The following is a 19669-nucleotide window of genomic DNA, read 5'->3' as shown; positions in this document are numbered from 1 at the left end:
TTTATCGCTCACCCGCGAGAAACGCGGCTTGGTTAGGTTGCTCGAGGGTCCTATGGCACCGGAACGCCGTCACGCGTGTTCTTCGTGGTTGCCCGCGTTGACAATGTGACGTGCCGTTGGGGAGTTTACGATTTGGTTAACCTCTGTATTCACGTGCCTAAATTGTTTTATGGAATAGGTAAAACAATTATTTTTTAATATGTTTCGCATAAAAATTTGAAATAAGTTTTTATTTTTCTCTTAAAAAACAATTATTAAAATGTATCCTATCATTTTTCAGGATTAGATGTACGTATATGTATTGAAAATGCAGTGTAACGGATTAACCCCGGGGGGGGGGGGTGGCGGTTCAACCCCGGCATTTTTTAGATTTCAATTTTTGCACCGTTGTCGTTTTTGCTCTATACCGGTTAAACAAAGCGTCGTAGATAAAAATTTCCTGTATAAATTTTGTAGCTAAAGGTTCACTCTTTACAGTGGTATACCACTTTTAACTACAATTATTTATTTTGTTGTTAAAAATCGGCACCGAAAAAAAACTAACGGTCTAGCCCCGGTCTCCCCTATTCTAAGCAAAATATATAGTTTTGTAGGGTAGACCGGGGCACGTTGTCACACGGGGCACGTTGTCACATCGGCTTTATTTAAAAAACTAATAACCAGAGGGCAGCACCCGTCATTCCCAAAACGTGTTAGTGTATGCCCATCTTTGGTGTGTTTACAGTGTTGAGATTGCTCCAGCCGTGTTGACGTAAAATCAACTTGAAAGTTTTTTGCGACCGTAAGTAAAATTTTATTGTCTAATATTCAACGTACTGGACATGAAGCTTATGTTTTTTTAGAATAAACCTTTATATTATCTTAAAGTATGTACTTTTACCTACCGCGTGCAATACCTAACCTTATGAATATCTCAAACGTGTCGGCCATGAGGCTGTTTGGAGTAAAAAAATGCCCTCGGGGCACGTTGTCACGAATTTTAATGTCATAGGTGCAATTGGGATATGGTGCGCTCCTACAAACGAAAAACTGCGAGAGCCGCAGTAGTCGATCTAGAAGTAATTCGTCTTGCTGTTAACGATCAATAAGTTGCGCATTCGAGTGGAATTCTTGTATTTAGATTAAGACGAAAACTTCGTGCTTTTTGTACTTTTTTGAAATAAAATAAATGTTTCTGTGAAGGATTTTACTTTTTTACATTGCAGCGCACTATAATATATTGATATTTACGTTGAATACAGTTTGGATAACATTTTGCATGCAATTACATTTGATGTGACAACGTGCCCCGGTCACGGGGCACGTTGTCACAAGCGACCTGTCGTTATTTATTGTTATGTAACAACTGTAGAGTAACAATCACACAAAATTCGATACTGTCCAATTGAAGCTGAGGGTTCACTCGAAATTTTGGCATATCACAGTACTCTCAAATATTGAATGTAAAAAATACAAAAAATATTGAAAAAAATGTGTGACAACGTGCCCCGGTCTATCCTATAGCAAAAAGAAATATAAAGAAATAACAATGCTGATGGTATACCAAAAAATATTCTCCACATAGTACATATATAATACTTATTTAGAATATAATAATTTGTAATATAATAATTTAAATATAATAATTTGTTCCCTTGCAACACAGTGTTACAAAGAGTGCATATATAGTATAATGGTCCATTTAAACACCGGAAATCTTATTGCATTTTTCGTGTAAAATTATCAGCGCTATTGTATGTTATATTCTATCTCTATCGTTCATTTAGACGTTAAACATAGAATAATGCAATAGCGCTATATATAATAGTGCATTTTAATTAGAAATGCTAGTCTAGGATATTTATTAACCTCACTTATTAACCCTATTTTGTATACGATTTATATAATTACTTGCTGTCGACGACGAAGGGTACTGGGAGGAATAGGAATATTGTTTGTATTGGCCTCGGCGCGACATTTTTTTCACAAATATTACAGCAATTGTGAAAAATCCAAACTTTGCTAACCTCCGCCACAAGTTTAAACAAATAAATCAGAAGTTAAGCCGCCATAACGTTGACGAAATCTAGCGGACCAATGACGCCCGAGGCTGCGTCTAACTCGCTGAGATAGAAAGAGAAGGGAGTATACTCGTGTGCACTCGGGTGACGTTTCCGAATGCAGCCCGAAGTAACACGTACGCTGCTACCAATATGACCGCCGTTCATTTTCGCGCGAAGTTACGCAGTGTCTTACAAATCGACCTTGTTGTGATCGGCTGCATATACCACTACTTTCACGAAGTTACGTTCTCGCTTTATCGCATTTGATCCTTGATTTGTTTCGTCGTTCTCACCTTTATGAGTATCTTAACCACTAAAATTTGAAGTGTAAAGTGTTATCCAGTGTTATCATGTCGGGCAGTAAATGTGCTGTTGAAACTAAACTGTCGGATGAGAAGTGCCTCGTTGTGCAATTTATCAATGAGAGGCAGAAGCCTGTTCAAGTAGGCTTTCAAGCCTGGCTAAAGGAAAGAAATACGAAGTCAAATTTGCATCATCTCCTTAATTCTGAGGTGATCATTCGATGGCCCATAAAAGAAGACATAAAATGTGCCCGAATGATGGAAAAAATTTTAAAGAAGAAAGATATCATTTGGGAAGATTTAGTAGTAAGGGTGAGATCTGTGGGAAGTAAGTAATTCTTTTAACATAGTTTAACATACTACATTTTTTTTTATTTGAGTACTAAAGTATAAAATGAATATTATTGTAGCATTTATTGATATGTGCCAACACGTCAAAAATATTGAACTCTTCGGTGTGCCTAATCCTTCTCCAGAGGAAAGGCGAAAACTATGTAGTAAGAAACCATCATGTTCTGAAACAGAGGATCTGGATTTATCTGATCTGGATTCATCAATACAGAACGATAATACCATCACGTCTGCTAAAGTACGTTCAGTATAAATAATTTTACTCTCTATTTTGAGTTAAGTATGTTTGAAATTTTGTAGCTTGTTGTAACAATTAGTGCTCTCTCTTTTATTTCGCTTGAGTATAGGATTTATCAGTCTTATAAATTTTGCATAAAATTAATGCTCTGTTTAATTTTTTAATAATAGATTGATAAACCACCACCACCGAAAAAGCAGAAGACTAAAGCATTAACTATTAAAAAAAACTAACGCTTTGCTTCAATCGCAAATTGAAAACTTACCAAGAGATTTTATCAAAAAAACTTCTCAGGTAAGGTTAATATTGTCTTATGCTTTGGAAAAAACATTTAATTTTTCCCCCCATCCAAGGAATTTTTAGTACTTAAAGTTGCGTGTGCATTTATGTGCATTATCTTTTGTTCTGTTTTTTTTTCCCAAGAAAAGGAAAATCCAATGTCTCTTATCTAGTATTTTTATTTCCTTCTAGATTGATTTAATAGATGATATTGAGGAAGAGGAGGAGGAGGATAATGACGAAGACAGTTCTATGTTTAAATGGAGTAAGGACAGACTAATCGACTTAATTAGCACTTTGAAAGTGGATAATAAAAGGCTAAGGGAGGATAATGCAAGATTACGAGCACTAAGAGCTATTAGTGAGGGTAAATATCTGCTATAGCTGTTCATATTACATCTGATTTTCTGTTCTTCTGATCTGATTCTAGATCTACATAAAATGACTGCCATGTCATCTACTTTATGTAAGGATATGGCTGGATTGCGCAGAGATATGGATTCTGTGCTCATTAAAGATGGTCGAAGCAGTAGAAATAGTAACAACAGTAGTGACAAGAATAGTAATAATAACAGTAAACCAAGTCACTCAAATCAAAATCTTCACAAAGATAACAACAATATTAGCAACAAAGCTAACAATACTGTGGATGCTATTGAAAGACATAGTGAGGTAAATCAATTTTTATCATTATTCTTAAAATTTTACTTTGTAACAATAAAAATAATAACAAATAAAGTAAATAAACTATTAAAAAGGTGTTCAATAAAAATAGATTGTAATGAACACAACTTTCATATATATAGTTTATTTAAAGTATAAATATTAATACGTTTGTAAAAATATGTTTAATACATCCTTAAATATATATAAAATTACTTTATAATTCAAACAATTACTCTCAGGTCCATGCAGACAGGAGCACTATTACAGAAGCAGATGCTTACGAACCTCAGCTACATCATAATCAGGTTAGTAATAACGAAGTCTTTGTGAAATGATAACAACTCCTTCAGAGGTGTAAAACTATAAGGAACAACCAATCGATCTAGCTACTTTATACATAGATATTAGGCTATCTTGATCTCTGGAATTTGGAACCCATATATGATAAAATTTTAAGTTCAGAAAAACGTCTGTCTAAAACTATGCCTGAAAAGAAACTAAAGTACAGTTATTGCATTTTATTTTTTAGAGCCTAGAACAACAGCTACTGCCAACGATTGCTCACACAGAAGAGCAGCTACTGCCAACCATTGCTCACACAGAGCAGCCAGTGCAACTTCAGAACGAACGTGTGTACCCACCTACCCGCCTTCCACGGCAGATCCGCGCGGAGGCCGTATCTGGCCGTGAAACGCCGCTTTTACCTTCCTTCCTTACCGTCGCGTCCTTCGCCGCCGATTCTGCTAAGGCAAGTAGTATAATGCTCATTTTATATAAATAGCTTTTCTTGAACTTGATTTATTAAGTAAAATAAACATAAATGTCATATGAAAACTATGACAAATTATTTGAAGGAAATAAATGAATGAAACAAAATTGTATTGGTTTGTCACTCTTCTGAAGCATTTATGAAAATATTTTATCTGTCTTTTGAGGAATATAAAATATTATGATTGGGTAAAGTCTCAGTACAGTACAATTATTGTTCATTAGTCCGTTATACCGCTTATACTAGTGTTATTGACTTACATTTCTAAAAATTTATATCTTTATTGCTGCTTGATTCAGAGACATACCAAGTATTGTTAACATAAGGTTTTTAAAACCACTGTAGTGAACATTTTAAATCTCATGTTAGACTGTAATTGGAGAAAATGTTATATTGTTTTGAATATATATGTAGATTTTTTAAAATATCATAGTAGCATATTTTTTAAATGTATACATTTTCTCTTTATTCTCACTTTACAGAAAAATGTCACAGATTTTGCGGGAAGGAAAGTAGAGACAAAAGTTAAAAAGACTCAGCCGCAGCAAGCTGTCTATATTCACAACTTCCATCATGGACCTTATCTTTACTGATGAAGAAATGGCCACTTCCAGTATGACTGGAATAATGAGCAATTTCTCTCGAGGGAAAAATAAACTCCATATGAATGATGTGAAGGCCAAGCCAGAGTTGAATCCTCCAGTGAAGAAGGCTGTAATGGGTAAGATATATATATTACTGTACATTGCTTTATACAAGTTAAAATTTTTCTTTAATCTGCCATTTCTTGTTTTAATAAATAATTATTTATGTTCCACAGAATATATTGCAAAAGAATTTAATTGCCCTGCAGATGGGGCATTACACACGGCTGTTATGGGAGAAATTTTCAAGGCAATGAAGAGTAAACTAAACAACAAATCCAATACATGGCGTAATAAAAGAAATGAAGAGCAAGCAAATGAAAAAGCAGTGGAAGAGCCATTAACAGAAAAGCAATGAAATTTATAATCTCAAACTTCTTGTTCTGTTTATAATCTATCTTTTTCATTTTGAATATCAAAATATCACTTCGTAAACACGTAAACATGTTTGAAAAAGTTGGCTGCTGTAAAAGTGTACGCATACTATATACTTAATAAATTAGTATATATTTCCTTTAATGTGTGAAAGCACTTAATATAAATAAAAATATACTTTTATTAATTTTCTAATCAAATTATAATGAAATTAATGTAATGTTTTGTTTTCAACTTTCCAATTTGTATATATTACATGTAATGCTTTAAATTACAAATTTAATTAAAGATATTTTTAGTACAATGTGACATACAAATTGGAAAATTGAAAACAAAACATTACATTTCAATATATTTTATTAGAATGTTAACTATACTGGTGTAAAAAATTACTGAAATTATTTGCTATAAAAAGTACTGAATTACAGGGTACATATTAAACATTCGTGAAACTTTTTTAAAACATAATATTATTTATTATAAATAGTATCATGTTCTGTAAAGTTTCATGACTATTTAATATGTACCCTGTAATTCAGTATTTTTCACAGCAAGTAGTTTCAGTAATTTTTCACCAGTATTCAATACCCAGTAATTCAATACTAAGCACCAGTAGTTCTGTGTAATAAATTACTACCAGTAATCCAGTACTGCCCAGTACTTCTAAAGTACTCGCCAAAATATTACTGCCAGTATTTACAGTAATTTATTACTGTGTACTTTTAGTACTTTTTTTCTGTAAGGGTATTAGACAATAAAATTTTACTTACGGTCGCAAAAAACTTTCAAGTTGATTTTACGTCAACACGGCTGGAGCAATCTCAACACTGTAAACACACCAAAGATGGGCATACACTAACACGTTTTGGGAATGACGGGTGCTCCCCTCTGGTTATTAGTTTTTTAAATAAAGCCGATGTGACAACGTGCCCCGTGTGACAACGTGCCCCGGTCTAACCTACAGTTAAAAAGAAATTCATAAGACGTTCGTCGGGATCTAGGTTCAATACCAACGTGCGCACAAAAACGTTTAATTGTTCTGTATCTGAAATATTTACGATAAATAATATCGATGTTCAGTGGGATCCAATGTGACCTCTGTGCCACGCTTACAGAACTACCTAATCTACCTACGTGACAGCGCGAGTTTCCGTAGTGTGTTTCGATCGCGGAATAGTAAATGTTAGTGCCTAAAATTTCCTATAAAATGAAATAATTTCCATCGATAATCATATCCACACTTTTATTTTCTCTTTTTTTCACCCTTTAGTTACAGATCACATGTAATCGAGTCGCTGTTAGGCAATATTCGTTGATCTCTGCTAGGTTACGACAAAAAGTGCGGTTATAGGACTTTGTTTTCAGTTTTCAATTTCTTAGGTCATCTGATGAAACAAATATTACACGATTATTGATAAATTGGTTCTCTAGCACAGTCTTGGTTTTTTCTTTTTGTAGAGAGAAGAGTTAATAGACTACGTGTCACAGGGTACCCTACCTTTCACATTACATGTCACAGGGTACCCTACCTTTCATATTACATGTCACAGGGTACCCTACCTTTCACATTACATGTCACAGTGTACCCTACGCTATGGCTCAATCGACCCCACGCGTGGGGCCCACTGTGACAAACGCAGCATTTCGAAATATCATTATTTTTGCAAAGTATTTCTAAAAATTTACTTCTTAAATCATTTACAAACCAAGTTTATTATATTAAACATCGAATAGTCTTATTTATATTATAATGAAGTTATTAAAAACCATTTTTAATTTGATTTGAAAAAACGTGGTTCAAGGGGGCCCACTCTCCCCTACTGCGTCTGTACACACGTTAGTATCCCACGAGTATTCGATAAGTACTAAAAGAGTACTGGAGGGAGTACTGGGGGGAGTACTGGAGGGAGTACTGGGGAGAGTACTGGGGGGAGTATTGGGAGGAGTACTGGAGAAAGTACTGGAGGGAGTACTGGAGGAAGTACTAGAGGAAATACTGAAGGGAGTACTGAATGAGTATTGGATGAGTACTGGGAAGGTGTACTGACGAAGTCAGTATGGTCGAATTTAGTAGTACTTTGAGTACTTATGTCTCCAGTACTTTCATAAGGGAAATTGTTGATAAATTGAAGTCTTTTTGTTAAAGCAGAGAATACTTTATTTCGTAAAAAAGTCGCTGCTTTACCAAAACACAACATTTAAAGCCTGTCGCACTTTTCACGCGAAACGAGGTGCCATGGGTTCGTGGCGCGCTTTACACAAGCTCATTTATATATATTTAAATAATATCCCGGGAAAAAAGATTATATATAATTATATATAAATATATATGATTATATATGATTATATATGAATTTTGTCTCTATATATGAAATTATATATGGGTCCATATATGATTATATATGGACATATATAATTCCAAATATAACTAGATATGAACAATAGATCATATATGCACTCATATATGGATCCATATAAGATTCATATGGAAGTATATATAACCCTATATAATTATATAATATCATTATATATGTTCATATATAATCATATATATTTATATATAATTATATATAATCTTTTTTTCCCGGGATATTATTTAAATATATATAAATGTTTTATATATACATTTTGACATATTATATATAAGTTCATATAATTTATATATAAATTATATATAAGAGGCATTTATCCATGTAAATTATATATGATTATATATAATCATATATAAATTTTAAATTCGCGGGATTATCCAATAGATGGCATTCGATAGGATTCGTTTCTCGTATTTAAAATTTGACAGACAGTGGTATAAAAATGTCTCACGTCAAGCAGTGCCAAAGTTATAATATATGGAATAAATCATTTCACTTTTGATTTTATAGCTTTTGAAAAAATATAAATCTTAATTTATCAATGTTTATTATCGAAGTTAACAGTTCTTTTTCAATATATATTGACTATATATGGTCAATTGGTCATATATGATTATATATGATTATATATAATTATATATGATCATATAGAGACAAAATTCATATATAATTGCATTATATATAATCATATATATTTATATATAATTATATATAATCTTTTTTTCCCGGGCTGTGCGTGTATATTTAAAGACACTACCCAGCGAGAAATGACCCATCGAATCGACGTCTAATTGACGTCAAAAACGTATATCGAAAAGTAATTGAAATATTCATTGATCTCGATTGAAATGTGGTACTACTTTCGATGACTTTTCAATTCAGAATAAATCGATTTCGACTCAATATTGATTACTATTTCCTCACTGCAGCTATTATTAGAAGCCACAAAACATGATCTTTTTCTTGTATTATACATTAAAATAAATAAATATATTCACATTCCACTACTTATATGTTCAATAATATATCGAAAATTATCTATTTATTTCTCCCCAATATCTTTATTAGAAGAGGATCACAAAACTTACAATAGAAATAATTTTTACAATTAATTTATTTATCTAGATAGAATTGCACATATATGCACATTTATTATTACAAAAATATATTACTTAAGTCTAGATAGAGTTGCATATATATGTATTTATCATCAAAAACATATTATTTAAGTCTAGATAGTGTTACGTCCTGCAGACTCCACGATTCCCCTTTTTCGCGAGAATTCTTAGGTACCTAAGATAGCCCTAGGTTTAAGATAAGTAAACTAAGCGCAGACGGTTATCGATCGGCAAGCGAGGTTTGATCTCCTCGCATTCCTTTTTTTTTTACGATCAAACTGCCCATTTGCTTGAGGAACTAAAAGCGACCTCCCAGACGAATTCTATCAGTTGTCTGGCCCACCCGGCGACATGACGCGCGAAAAGGGCCTTAGTCGCAGATAAATTTGTAAAAATCTTTATTGCATTGAGCGAGGTTTGCTCGTACGATGTTTCCGACAAACAGAAACAAAGCCTAATACGTGTTCTAAAATACACATGGTGGAAGTTTCTGTTTGCACTTAAGATCGAGAGGTATGGATCGTCTGTTAACATAGGAACAGGGTCGCGAGATAAATAAGGACCCCTAATAAAAGGAAAATCGGCAATAGTCGAAAACAAATGCGTCATGCAACACTGGGAGAAGCGATGAGTTGCACCCCCGATAGGACGGTGGGGGCCTTACGAGGGGACTCACCAATGGAAAACCGGAAAAATCGATAACCGTCTCTAGCTTTCTAGGATAGGCGAAAACTTAAGATCTGGCTCTTGGGTGAGAAACGTCTCGCCCAATAGAAAACCCTCTAGATAAAAATTAGAAGAATCCCACCAACCAAAAGTCCCAAAACGAAAACCAGACACCTCCCACAAGGAAATCCACCCTTTCCACCCTTGGAACTTTCCTATAAAAATCGCGACTTTAAGCACTTACAGACACTTCCGATCCGGCACGAGACAGTTCAGTCCTGAGTCCGTATACTCATTCTAGTTTCGAAAACAATTTTCTGTTGTTCCCACCCTAAAGGATCGCGAGTAAAGTCTGTGCGCGCTAAGTGTCACCATCCATCTTACCGACCCGGCGAGACCTGCGGTCAGCACCAGCCCCGACAGAGATACCCATACACCTGTTTCATCAAAAAGTAAGTCCTGTACACACACACACGTATATATATCGGCTCCCCTTCGTTTATATATTCACGGGTTAGGGAAGTCTCTCAGTTATAACCTTCAACTATCCGAATTAGCCGATTTATCGGTAGATCCGCCATAGTCTTCTATTACTTTGAGTTAGCTGACTCGTCGGTGGACCGAGGTATATTGCTTTGAGTTAGCTGACCCGTCGGTGGACCGAGGTATTGCTTTGAGTTAGCTGACCCGTCGGTGGACCAAGGTATGTTGCCTTGAGTTAGCTGACTCGTCGGTGGACCGAAGTATATTGCTTTGAGTTAGCTGACTCGTCGGTGGACCGAGGTATATTGCTTTGAGTTAGCTGACTCGTCGGTGGACTAGAGGTATATTGGTTGAGTTAGTTGACTCGTTGGTAGACTCGAGCCACTCCTTGGACCTCCAAAACCTGAGGTGACTTCCCCCCAGTTGGCGGATTTTAATAATTAACAATCCGCTAACTTGTAGTGGATTCGGCCGGTCCCACCCATGAGAAGTCGCGAAACGCCGCGAGACACGAAAGACGTCGTCAACATAAGCGGGCGCGAAAGGAGGTCGAAACCCAAGGATCGGAATTTCCCCAGGAACAAGATAACCCCGGTCCTCCGCATCTCGCCATTCCACCGCCTCCACCAGCGTTTACGGAGGAGCCCTGTTGCTCATCACGGGAGAATCGCCCCGTTGCTTCACCCCGTCGCGTTGTCCTACCCTCTCGCCTCGTTCCCGCACCTTATCGCCCCGTTTGCCGCGTCCGCCCTTTCCGCATACTCCCCGTTAGACCCAATTCCCCTCCTCCGGTCGAACACAGGGTACCATCCCCGACCCCCTCGACCGCCTCCACCATCGACATCGATGAACCTAACCCTCCCGAAATAGTCACCCTAGATTAACAATCATCTCTTTTTTTTTTTCCATAAAATTCTTGTCCCTCTGTTTTCACTCCCCAACCTTTTCTTTATATCTAGTTCTTAAATGTCGACTTAAATTTCAAGTACCCATATACACTCACACACTCGAATAACATACACTCCGGCTCATCTCAATACCTGATTCTCTACCAATGTCGGTACAACCATTATGTTATTGTAATGTTCACCCTATCAATCTCAGCAACACGTATTGTTATATTGTGTAATAAATGTTTAATTTGTCTATAAAATTTAATTAAATGTTCTTTTTATTTTAAATAAGACCTCAATCTCAGTACCATTATTCCTCTCGAAATCGCACGAGGTCCGATCCCGAGTTAAAAGGATTAAATTCCTTGACTCAAAAGAGGACCGACGATCGCACCGCTCACGGAAGGCGTCTTAGCGTCCCTACAAACATTAATGCATTTTTTTTACAAAGTCAATTCGTTTAAATTAAAAATAAATGATTAAAAGTAAAAGTAAATGGTTATTTTATATCCCAAGTAAATTGCGCCATAAATTGTTCCTAATATACTGATCATATGTGTAGTTATCTTTACAAAAAAAGAAAATATGTTGACGTGAAAGAAATTGAGAGTAACTAAAAAGTTTTTAAATTAATTGAAATGAAAGCAAATCAAATCAGTAATCTGTCCTGAAGATAGAATAGGAAATAAATGAACTGAAATAAAAAACCAGATCTTACAGGACGGAATTAAGATGTCTGGATTACTGATTGAAAATGTGAGTCCAAATGTTTACTGAAATGTAATACCGATTATGAAAAAAAAGAAGAAAGAAAATTAAAAGAGAGGGGGGCCTCTGCATTAATGTCTATAAGATCGGTTCTTGGGCTAGAATTTCAAGCCAGAGCCACAAGAATGAAAGTAATTCTCAGATCTCTCAAGACGAATATAAACTCTAGAAGAGGTCCTCGTACTTTTTTGACTAATGTCTGTCTTCAAATATGGCGTCCCAATGAGAATCTCTTAAGGGCCTCGTTCGCTGGACCGGACTCTTCGCCTCGATCCTCCCTCTCGGACGCTAGCTGCCGCAGCTCTCCCTTTCCTGGCGGTGAGCTCTCCCTGGTGATCCGACTCTCGCTCGGTTGGTCTCCAGAACACACGCCGCAACGATCAATCCGTCAAGAAAGAGGTAAGGGTGCCGTCCCATGCAGAACGGAATTTCGGAAAACGGAATCTCGGAATCATTCTGATTGGTTAGCCCCATGGGGCACAGGACGGCATCCTAACGGACTCGACACGTTCGAAGAAACGCAAGCAAGTGCGGCCATGACACCTAACGAGTGAGGAAGGAGGCGGGGGCTCTTTGAAAGTGGCGACTCGCGCTTCGCGCCATCTAATGTAAAACGATCGGGCGTTGTAAAACGCGAAAAGAATTCGACCGCAATATCTGAACAAATTATTTAATTTTTAATAAGTCCAATTATTAATATTTATTTTCATAATTAAACGTATTTTTTATTTTGATAAATGTAAATACAAATATCTTATTATATTAATATTTAATATTAATAATTTAATTAGTTGCTTAATTTAACTTCTTGTTTAATAAATGAGCGGATGTAGTACTGAAAATGTACCTATTATATAATATTTTAATTTTCAAAATTGTCAAATTACAAACAGGAATTTTGTTGTGACTTTTACAGTTATAAATTAACTATTTAATGGAAATGGAAGCCTAAAAAAATTAATATTGTAACGCAATTATTATAATGCTAAAATCATAAAATATTTACATTATCCATGTCTGCCAATATAATTTTTTATTCATATTGCATTCTATATAATGGCAATGTTATTATATATTTGACAGGCAAATAAAAAAAGCTTTAAATCGATATCGAAATGATGAAATATCGATGTCTTAACAGAAAATACATAATTTGCCTGTTTACAGTCTGGCGCGATGAATGTATGTCACAAATATAATCTTTTCTTTTAAAAAATGTCATATAGCACAAACATCGAAATAAGCTTCAAATTTCGAGCATTATTTCGATATGATGTAATATCGATGATTTCGACGTCAATTAGACGTCGATTCGATGGGTCATTTCTCGCTGGGTACTGTGTATTTTGATCTACGCTATTCGTTTTGAAGAAAAACGCTATATTCCTGTTTTTTTTATACAGATAATTTTATCAACAGAAAACAAATTAAACATTGATTTATTTAAGATTGTGCAAATATAAATTAAAAAATTTATGTATGCATCTATTAAAAGGGTAACTAACGTATTTCATTTATGAATGTTATTATGTTTATATTACAGACTTGGTTTTAATATTTATATAATATTTATGTAATATTGTATAACTCTCAAAATTTGTTAAATAGAACCAGACACCTTATCGTAATATTACAGGTACGTGTAATATAACTATTGAAATGTGCGTTAAATTTTTAAAATTCATCTGTAAAAAATAACGACAAAGTCTTCTATATTTTTAGAGAGACATGAATTGTAGTCATAAGTTGAAATACTAAAGCATCGTTTGATAAAGGATGAAACGCATTAAAACTTAATAAAAGCTAAAAATTTTGAGAGAGAGAGAGAGAAAGAGAGATTTACTTCAATACATTTTATTGTTACATTCCATATCATACAACGTCACAAACTAAAGAAATATTAAATCGGAGCCAACCACCAACGTAAGATATACAGAATATTACACAAAAATATAATATTATATAAGCATAATATTATACAAACGTACGTATAATATTTTTACATTTAATATACTTTTACATTAGTTTATTGGCAATATCGTTTCTCAAGTTTGACTTTTAAAGGCTCAGCAGTAGATAGTAGCATTTCAAACTTTAATTTTACTTCATCTATTTCTATATGTTTATTTACTTTGAATTCAAATGTTCGTACCAACGTTGCTAAGATAACTTTCATAGACATCATTGCGTATGTTATACCTGGAAATTTGGTAATATATGTAAATCAATTTTGACATGATACTTTATCATATATTATTTGTGACTACATACCTATGCACTTCCTTGGTCCGTCACTAAAAGGCATGTAATAATTCGATTGACAATTTTTTATTTCTTTTGAAAGAAATCTGTCCGGGTCAAACGTTAATGGGTTTGGCCAATATTTTTTATTTCGATGCATTTTAATAATTGGTATAAAAATATTTGTGCCTTTTGGTAAAGTAACTTCTCCTAAAATGTGTACTTTTTATCACCAAAAAATTATTACAATACAAAAGCATAATAATAATAAATAATACAACCCAAAATTTATCATAAAATGTATATGTACATACAACTGACGAAGCGAAATTGCATACAGGAAATTAAAATGGCTGTATTTCGTTATTCTTTAGTAAATCTTAATAAAATAAGAATAATGTCACCTTTTTTGTAACTTTTAAATTATTATCAAATGTTTTTGTAACAGAAATATTTAAGCACAGTACCTTTTAATATAAAATCAAGTAAAAGTTGAATAACAATTGATGTTTTGATGTCTACATCTCTCAATTTAATTATTATTTATGAAGAGAAGTAATTCTAATAAAAATTAACAATATGTATCTGCTTGTTCATAAAAAGTAAACAAACCTATTTTTAAATCTTCTGTTACTTCTCGTCCAATTATAGGGGCAGGAGGGAAAATTCTCATCGTTTCCTTGATAACTCGGTTCAAATAATGCATATGTTGTAAATCATCATATTTAATTGGTGTCGATTTTATAGTTTCCGTGCCATAAATCTCCAATAATTCTTCATATACTTTTTCCTTTCATGACATTAAGTGGAGTATTTATTTACATAAATGCAAAACACTTAATAGGCTTTTAACAGTTGCAATTAAAATTTTATTTTATTCTAATCATAACTGAAGTTGGTAATAATATATGTAAACAATAATAAGTAAAATAGGACAATGTGATATACAATCAGTTAGAGAAAATGCTATTTACGGTCTGAGCTGGTTCTTGATAGCCTTATAATATTTCTGTGTTTCCAAGTACACAAATTTCCAACCTGGTAAACTGCGTGCCGATTATTTGTTGGCTTTAAAATTGTTGTCTATGAAAGTTATTTTAGCAACGTTGGTACGAACATTCGAATTCAAAGTAAATAAACATATAGAAATAGATAAAGTAAAATTGAAGTTTGAAATGCTACTATCTAACAGTTTTCGTTTAGAACAGTAAAATTCCTCCAATTTATAAATCAATAATTGATTTATCAATATTTTTCAATTATTTATCAATAATCAAATTTAACCGATTTAATTTAATCGATTAACAGTTTACTATAGATTGGAAATTTGTATACTTGGACATACACAGAAATATTATTAGGTTGCCAAGGTCCAGCTCGGATCATAAATGGCATTTTTTCTAATTGATTTTATAACATATGTCTATCTCGATATTTGGATAATTCTATTAAAATTTTTAATCTGAATAAAACATTGTACATGTTGCATCTACAAAAAATTCTTCAGTATATGATTTGCATACAGCTATCAACGTTAATTAACATATAAAAAAGATAATTAGAAAGTTTCAAAAATATTTATACAAACCAAATCTATAATAAGTTACGTTAACAATAAACCCATATTAATATAATGTCGATCAAAACAATGTTACATATTATCACAACATAAAGTGATAATAAATGGTATAATAAATGGTATAAAGTAATAAGTTAGAAAAATATATTTTTTTATTATTACTTAATTATCTTTTATATTTAAAAATTATGTTATTACGCTTTGTTTAATTAACTAGTAAATTCAATTATCTTGGAATGAATATGCATATACATACTTGTATTTTTGGGAAATTTGCTAACATGAAGACAACAAAATTCATCGTAATACTGGTTGTGTCACTGGCCTATGTACATAAATATTTATTTTAATATTTATTTATTTATAAATATTATAAAATATTGTACGTACCGTTAGTAGCATTGTTATTACATTATCGTGAATCTCTTCTCGCGTGAAATTTTCTTTACGGGATGCTTCCATCTGGATGTCGAAAAACGTTTTATCTATATCATATAACAAAAAGTATATGTGTATGAATTAGTCAATTAATTATTTAATCTTGTGCTGTTAACTTTAATCTTAAGGTATATAGTTAGTCCGCGACAATACAATCCAAAATTTTATACTTTAAATCGACATGAAAACATCCGACTATTTACGGTTACAGGCTGAAAACTTTTGGATAGTTCTGTCCCTCACACACGGAACAAAAGACTATTCTTTAATTTTTTTCCTCCAGTCGCTCTTTACGTCAAATAATCGCGAAAATCGAGGTCTATTTATTATTGTATTTCTAAATCTAAACGGTCAATAATTTCAGTTTTTTTTTACTAGTATTCCTGAAGCATCCTTTTACTATAGGGTAACTCCTCACTAACTCCGGTATATACGCCGCAGCTAAGGGAAACTTAATTTATCGACACTCTAAAAAAACATTTTCAACGCAATATACTCAATCTTGAAATCAAAGACATTAATTATGATATGAATTTTCTACGATCTAGTGTCACAAAGATTGAAGATAAATTGGCCTCTATTTTACCGAATGACATAATCAAAGATTTTTATAATTTTAACTCTCACAGAATTAATCGATACAATAACGAAACTAAATCTAGATTGAGAAACAAATTTGACAATGTTATGAATAAACAAAACATCGCTTACAAATCTTTGTTAAACACAGACCGTAGTAAATGGATTATAAACGCGAGCCATAAACCGATACCTGACAACATAATGAATTTCTTAAGTCTGGGTGGAAACTTCGCTTTACCAATTAACTCAAAAGATAGAAATGATCGTCTACGATCCACCCTTGACATAATTAAAAACATTTCGCTTGATGTTACTGCACTTTTCACAAATGTTCCAAAAGATTTGGTACTTAAAGGAATAGAGGAAAGATGGAGTCACATTTCGAAAAAAACAGACCTAAATTTACAACAGTTTTTATATGCTATTGACTTGATTCTATCCTCCACTAGCTTCAGTTTTAACGGTGTGATTTATGAGCAGATTTTTGGCGTTCCCATGGGGTCTCCTTTGTCTCCTGACGTCTCTGACATTGTAATGGATGATCTGGAGACGCATTGCCTGAGTTTGCTAGATTTCGATATCCCGATATTTTTCAGATATGTTGATGACATTTTCGCTGTTGTCCCTAAGCTTAAAGTTGACACAATATTGAGTGCCTTTAATAACTATCACCCCAGACTGAAATTCACATATGAGACGGAAAAGGACGGGTCACTTAATTTTCTTGACACAACTGTAATCCGAAATGGCAATACTTTGATAACGAACTGGTACAGGAAACCTACGTTTTCTGGACGGTATACAAATTTTTACTCGAATCATCCATTAAAATACAAAGTCAACACCATTACAAGCCTAGTTGATCGCGCTATTATACTCTCTGACCAAAAGTTCCATAATTCTAATATCAAAATTGTTAAAGATATCTTGACCAACAACTGTTTTCCAAAGTCAATTATTAATAAATATATTGCCAAAAGATTAAACCTCAAAACACGAAATAACACGTCCACCGATAATAGTAAAATAATTTTTGATCCAAGGAATTGTATACCATTACCATATGTGAAAGACCTGAGTGAGTCCATAAGTCGTGATTTAAAGAAGGTCAATATTAATACCCTATATACGGTCCCTAAAAAACTTGACTGCATAATAAAAAAAGGGAAAGATAGGATAGATGATCTCAATCAAACTGAATTAGTATATAAAATAAATTGCAAAGATTGTAATGTCGCATATATTGGGCAGACGAAACGGCACTTAGGCACGCGTCTCAGAGAGCACCAAAATGACATAAAAAAGGACGTCAGCAATTATTCCGTGGTTAGTTGTCACAGAACATCATATGGACATGACTTCGATTGGAAAAAACCATTAATTTTACATAAGGAGAAACAGACCAAGAAGAGGGAAATAGCGGAAATGTTTTTTATAAAGAAATTCAACGATAACATAAACCTACAAAGAGACACAGAGAAGCTCAACGCTCTCTACGAACGAATTATAGAAGAGACATAATTTTCCCACTTCTTGATCTGTTCTCCCCTCCTAATCGCGGTAAGCAATACTGTTTTGTTATTTTCCGTGTCCGCACATTATCGGTAACATCTCCGACCTGACAAATTTATTTGACGATTGAACGACCGAATATGGCTCGTCAACGTCCTTTTATACATTGTAACTCTCAACGAAAAAATTGTGTAAGCGCTCAATTTATATTAATTAATTGTTGATTATACATGTTACATGTCGTAATGTTTTATTTATTAGTTTTTAGATGTGGTGTAGCAGGCATTATGCCTAACTAATTAACAATTTTGTATATGTGACGCTTGAAAAGAACCTAAACCCGAGGTCGAAACGTAGCGTTCCTTTGAATAAAGTTGACCAGTTGGGTCGAATTAAGTATACCCAAGCGAATTTCTTCACTTACTGGCGATATAATTATCAAATTTTGCTTAATTTATCGAGTACTATTTACTATGTTTAAGGCAAATAAATTATACCAATAAAAACTTTATACTGTCTACTACTATAAATAGTAGATATTTATTAATTTGGCTTCCTTATAGAGGAAGCAATGTGCAGGTTTCTACTTGCACACTTAAAAACTATGAGGAAGCAATGTGCAAGTTTCTACTTGCACACTTAAAAACTATGAGGAAGCAATGTGCAAGTTTCTACTTGCACACTTTTTTTATGGATAAAGTATCATTAAAAATACTTACACATTTTTTAAGCAGAAATTGTTACACATTTTTTAAGCAGAAATCGGTAACCCACTCACCGATTCTCGCAAAATTCAAAACAACCTTCTTTTAATAATACTCTATATAAAATTACATGTACATCTTATACACTTTTAAAGCAGAAATCGGTAATCCCTTCACCGATCCTCGCCAAATTCACTAACAATCTTCCTTTAATGTACTCTATCCATCAAATAACTTAGGGTAGACCGAGGCGAATCGGATCAATATAAGTTTTAAGACAGTTTTCGTTAGTGTTTTTTTTTCAAACGAGCTATTTTATCGTGCTAATTAGTAATCCGATTCGCCTCGGTCTACCCTATATATTTTTTAGGCAGAAATCGGTAACCCTTTCACCAACCTTCGCAAAATTCAAAACAACCTTCCTTTAATGATACGTTCTATATATAAGATTACATGTATAACTTGTACACTTTTTAGGCAAAAATCGGTAACCCCTTCACCGATCATTGCCAAATTCAACACCAACCTACCTTTAATGATACTCTATCCATAAAAAAAAATTAAGCTCGATATCTCAAAATTTGCGGAAATTAGGGCAATCATATAGATTTTTTTAGATAAAAATCGGTAACCCCTTCATTATTAGC

At 33.5% G+C, this 19669-nt stretch overlaps 2 protein-coding genes and 1 long non-coding RNA gene across 3 annotated transcripts in view; 2 read left to right on the top strand and 1 right to left on the bottom strand.

Moving 5' to 3' along the window:
- The first annotated feature begins 3653 nt into the window (after positions 1 to 3653).
- Positions 3654 to 4659, top strand: LOC139782891 (uncharacterized). Its single transcript, XM_071721969.1, has 3 exons — positions 3654 to 3884; positions 4118 to 4183; positions 4408 to 4659. The coding sequence occupies exons 1-3, from the start codon at positions 3654 to 3656 to the stop codon at positions 4657 to 4659; spliced, it is 549 nt and encodes a 182-aa protein (XP_071578070.1).
- A 475-nt stretch (positions 4660 to 5134) lies between these two features.
- Positions 5135 to 5810, top strand: LOC139782889 (uncharacterized). Its single transcript, XR_011721044.1, has 2 exons — positions 5135 to 5368; positions 5468 to 5810. It is a non-coding gene; the product is annotated as an uncharacterized lncRNA (long non-coding RNA).
- A 7994-nt stretch (positions 5811 to 13804) lies between these two features.
- The window catches only part of LOC139782895 (cytochrome P450 3A19-like), a 35490-nt gene continuing 29625 nt past the window's right edge, over positions 13805 to 19669 (bottom strand). The window contains exons 5-9 of the mRNA XM_071721973.1: positions 16177 to 16271; positions 16043 to 16111; positions 14820 to 14997; positions 14238 to 14417; positions 13805 to 14165 (exon numbers count right to left, since the gene is read on the bottom strand). Coding sequence (XP_071578074.1) covers positions 13993 to 14165; positions 14238 to 14417; positions 14820 to 14997; positions 16043 to 16111; positions 16177 to 16271 — 695 coding nt within the window. The 3' untranslated portion in view covers positions 13805 to 13992. The remainder of the gene's footprint in view (positions 14166 to 14237; positions 14418 to 14819; positions 14998 to 16042; positions 16112 to 16176; positions 16272 to 19669) is intronic.

Source organism: Temnothorax nylanderi, unplaced genomic scaffold, assembly GCF_030848795.1.
Source record: "Temnothorax nylanderi isolate EJ_2023f unplaced genomic scaffold, tnyl_v1.0 TNYL_tig0449_pilon, whole genome shotgun sequence".
Lineage (NCBI taxonomy): Eukaryota > Metazoa > Arthropoda > Insecta > Hymenoptera > Formicidae > Temnothorax > Temnothorax nylanderi.
This window is presented reverse-complemented; position numbering and strand designations above follow the sequence as displayed.

Bases quoted from the DNA above. Each gene is read 5' to 3' on its own strand.
- LOC139782891 (XM_071721969.1), top strand. From the start codon at position 3,654: ATGACTGCCATGTCATCTACTTTATGTAAGGATATGGCTGGATTGCGC. The intron at 3,885-4,117 runs GTAAATCAATTT...AATTACTCTCAG, and splicing joins CTATTGAAAGACATAGTGAG to GTCCATGCAGACAGGAGCAC. The intron at 4,184-4,407 runs GTTAGTAATAAC...TTTATTTTTTAG, and splicing joins CTCAGCTACATCATAATCAG to AGCCTAGAACAACAGCTACT.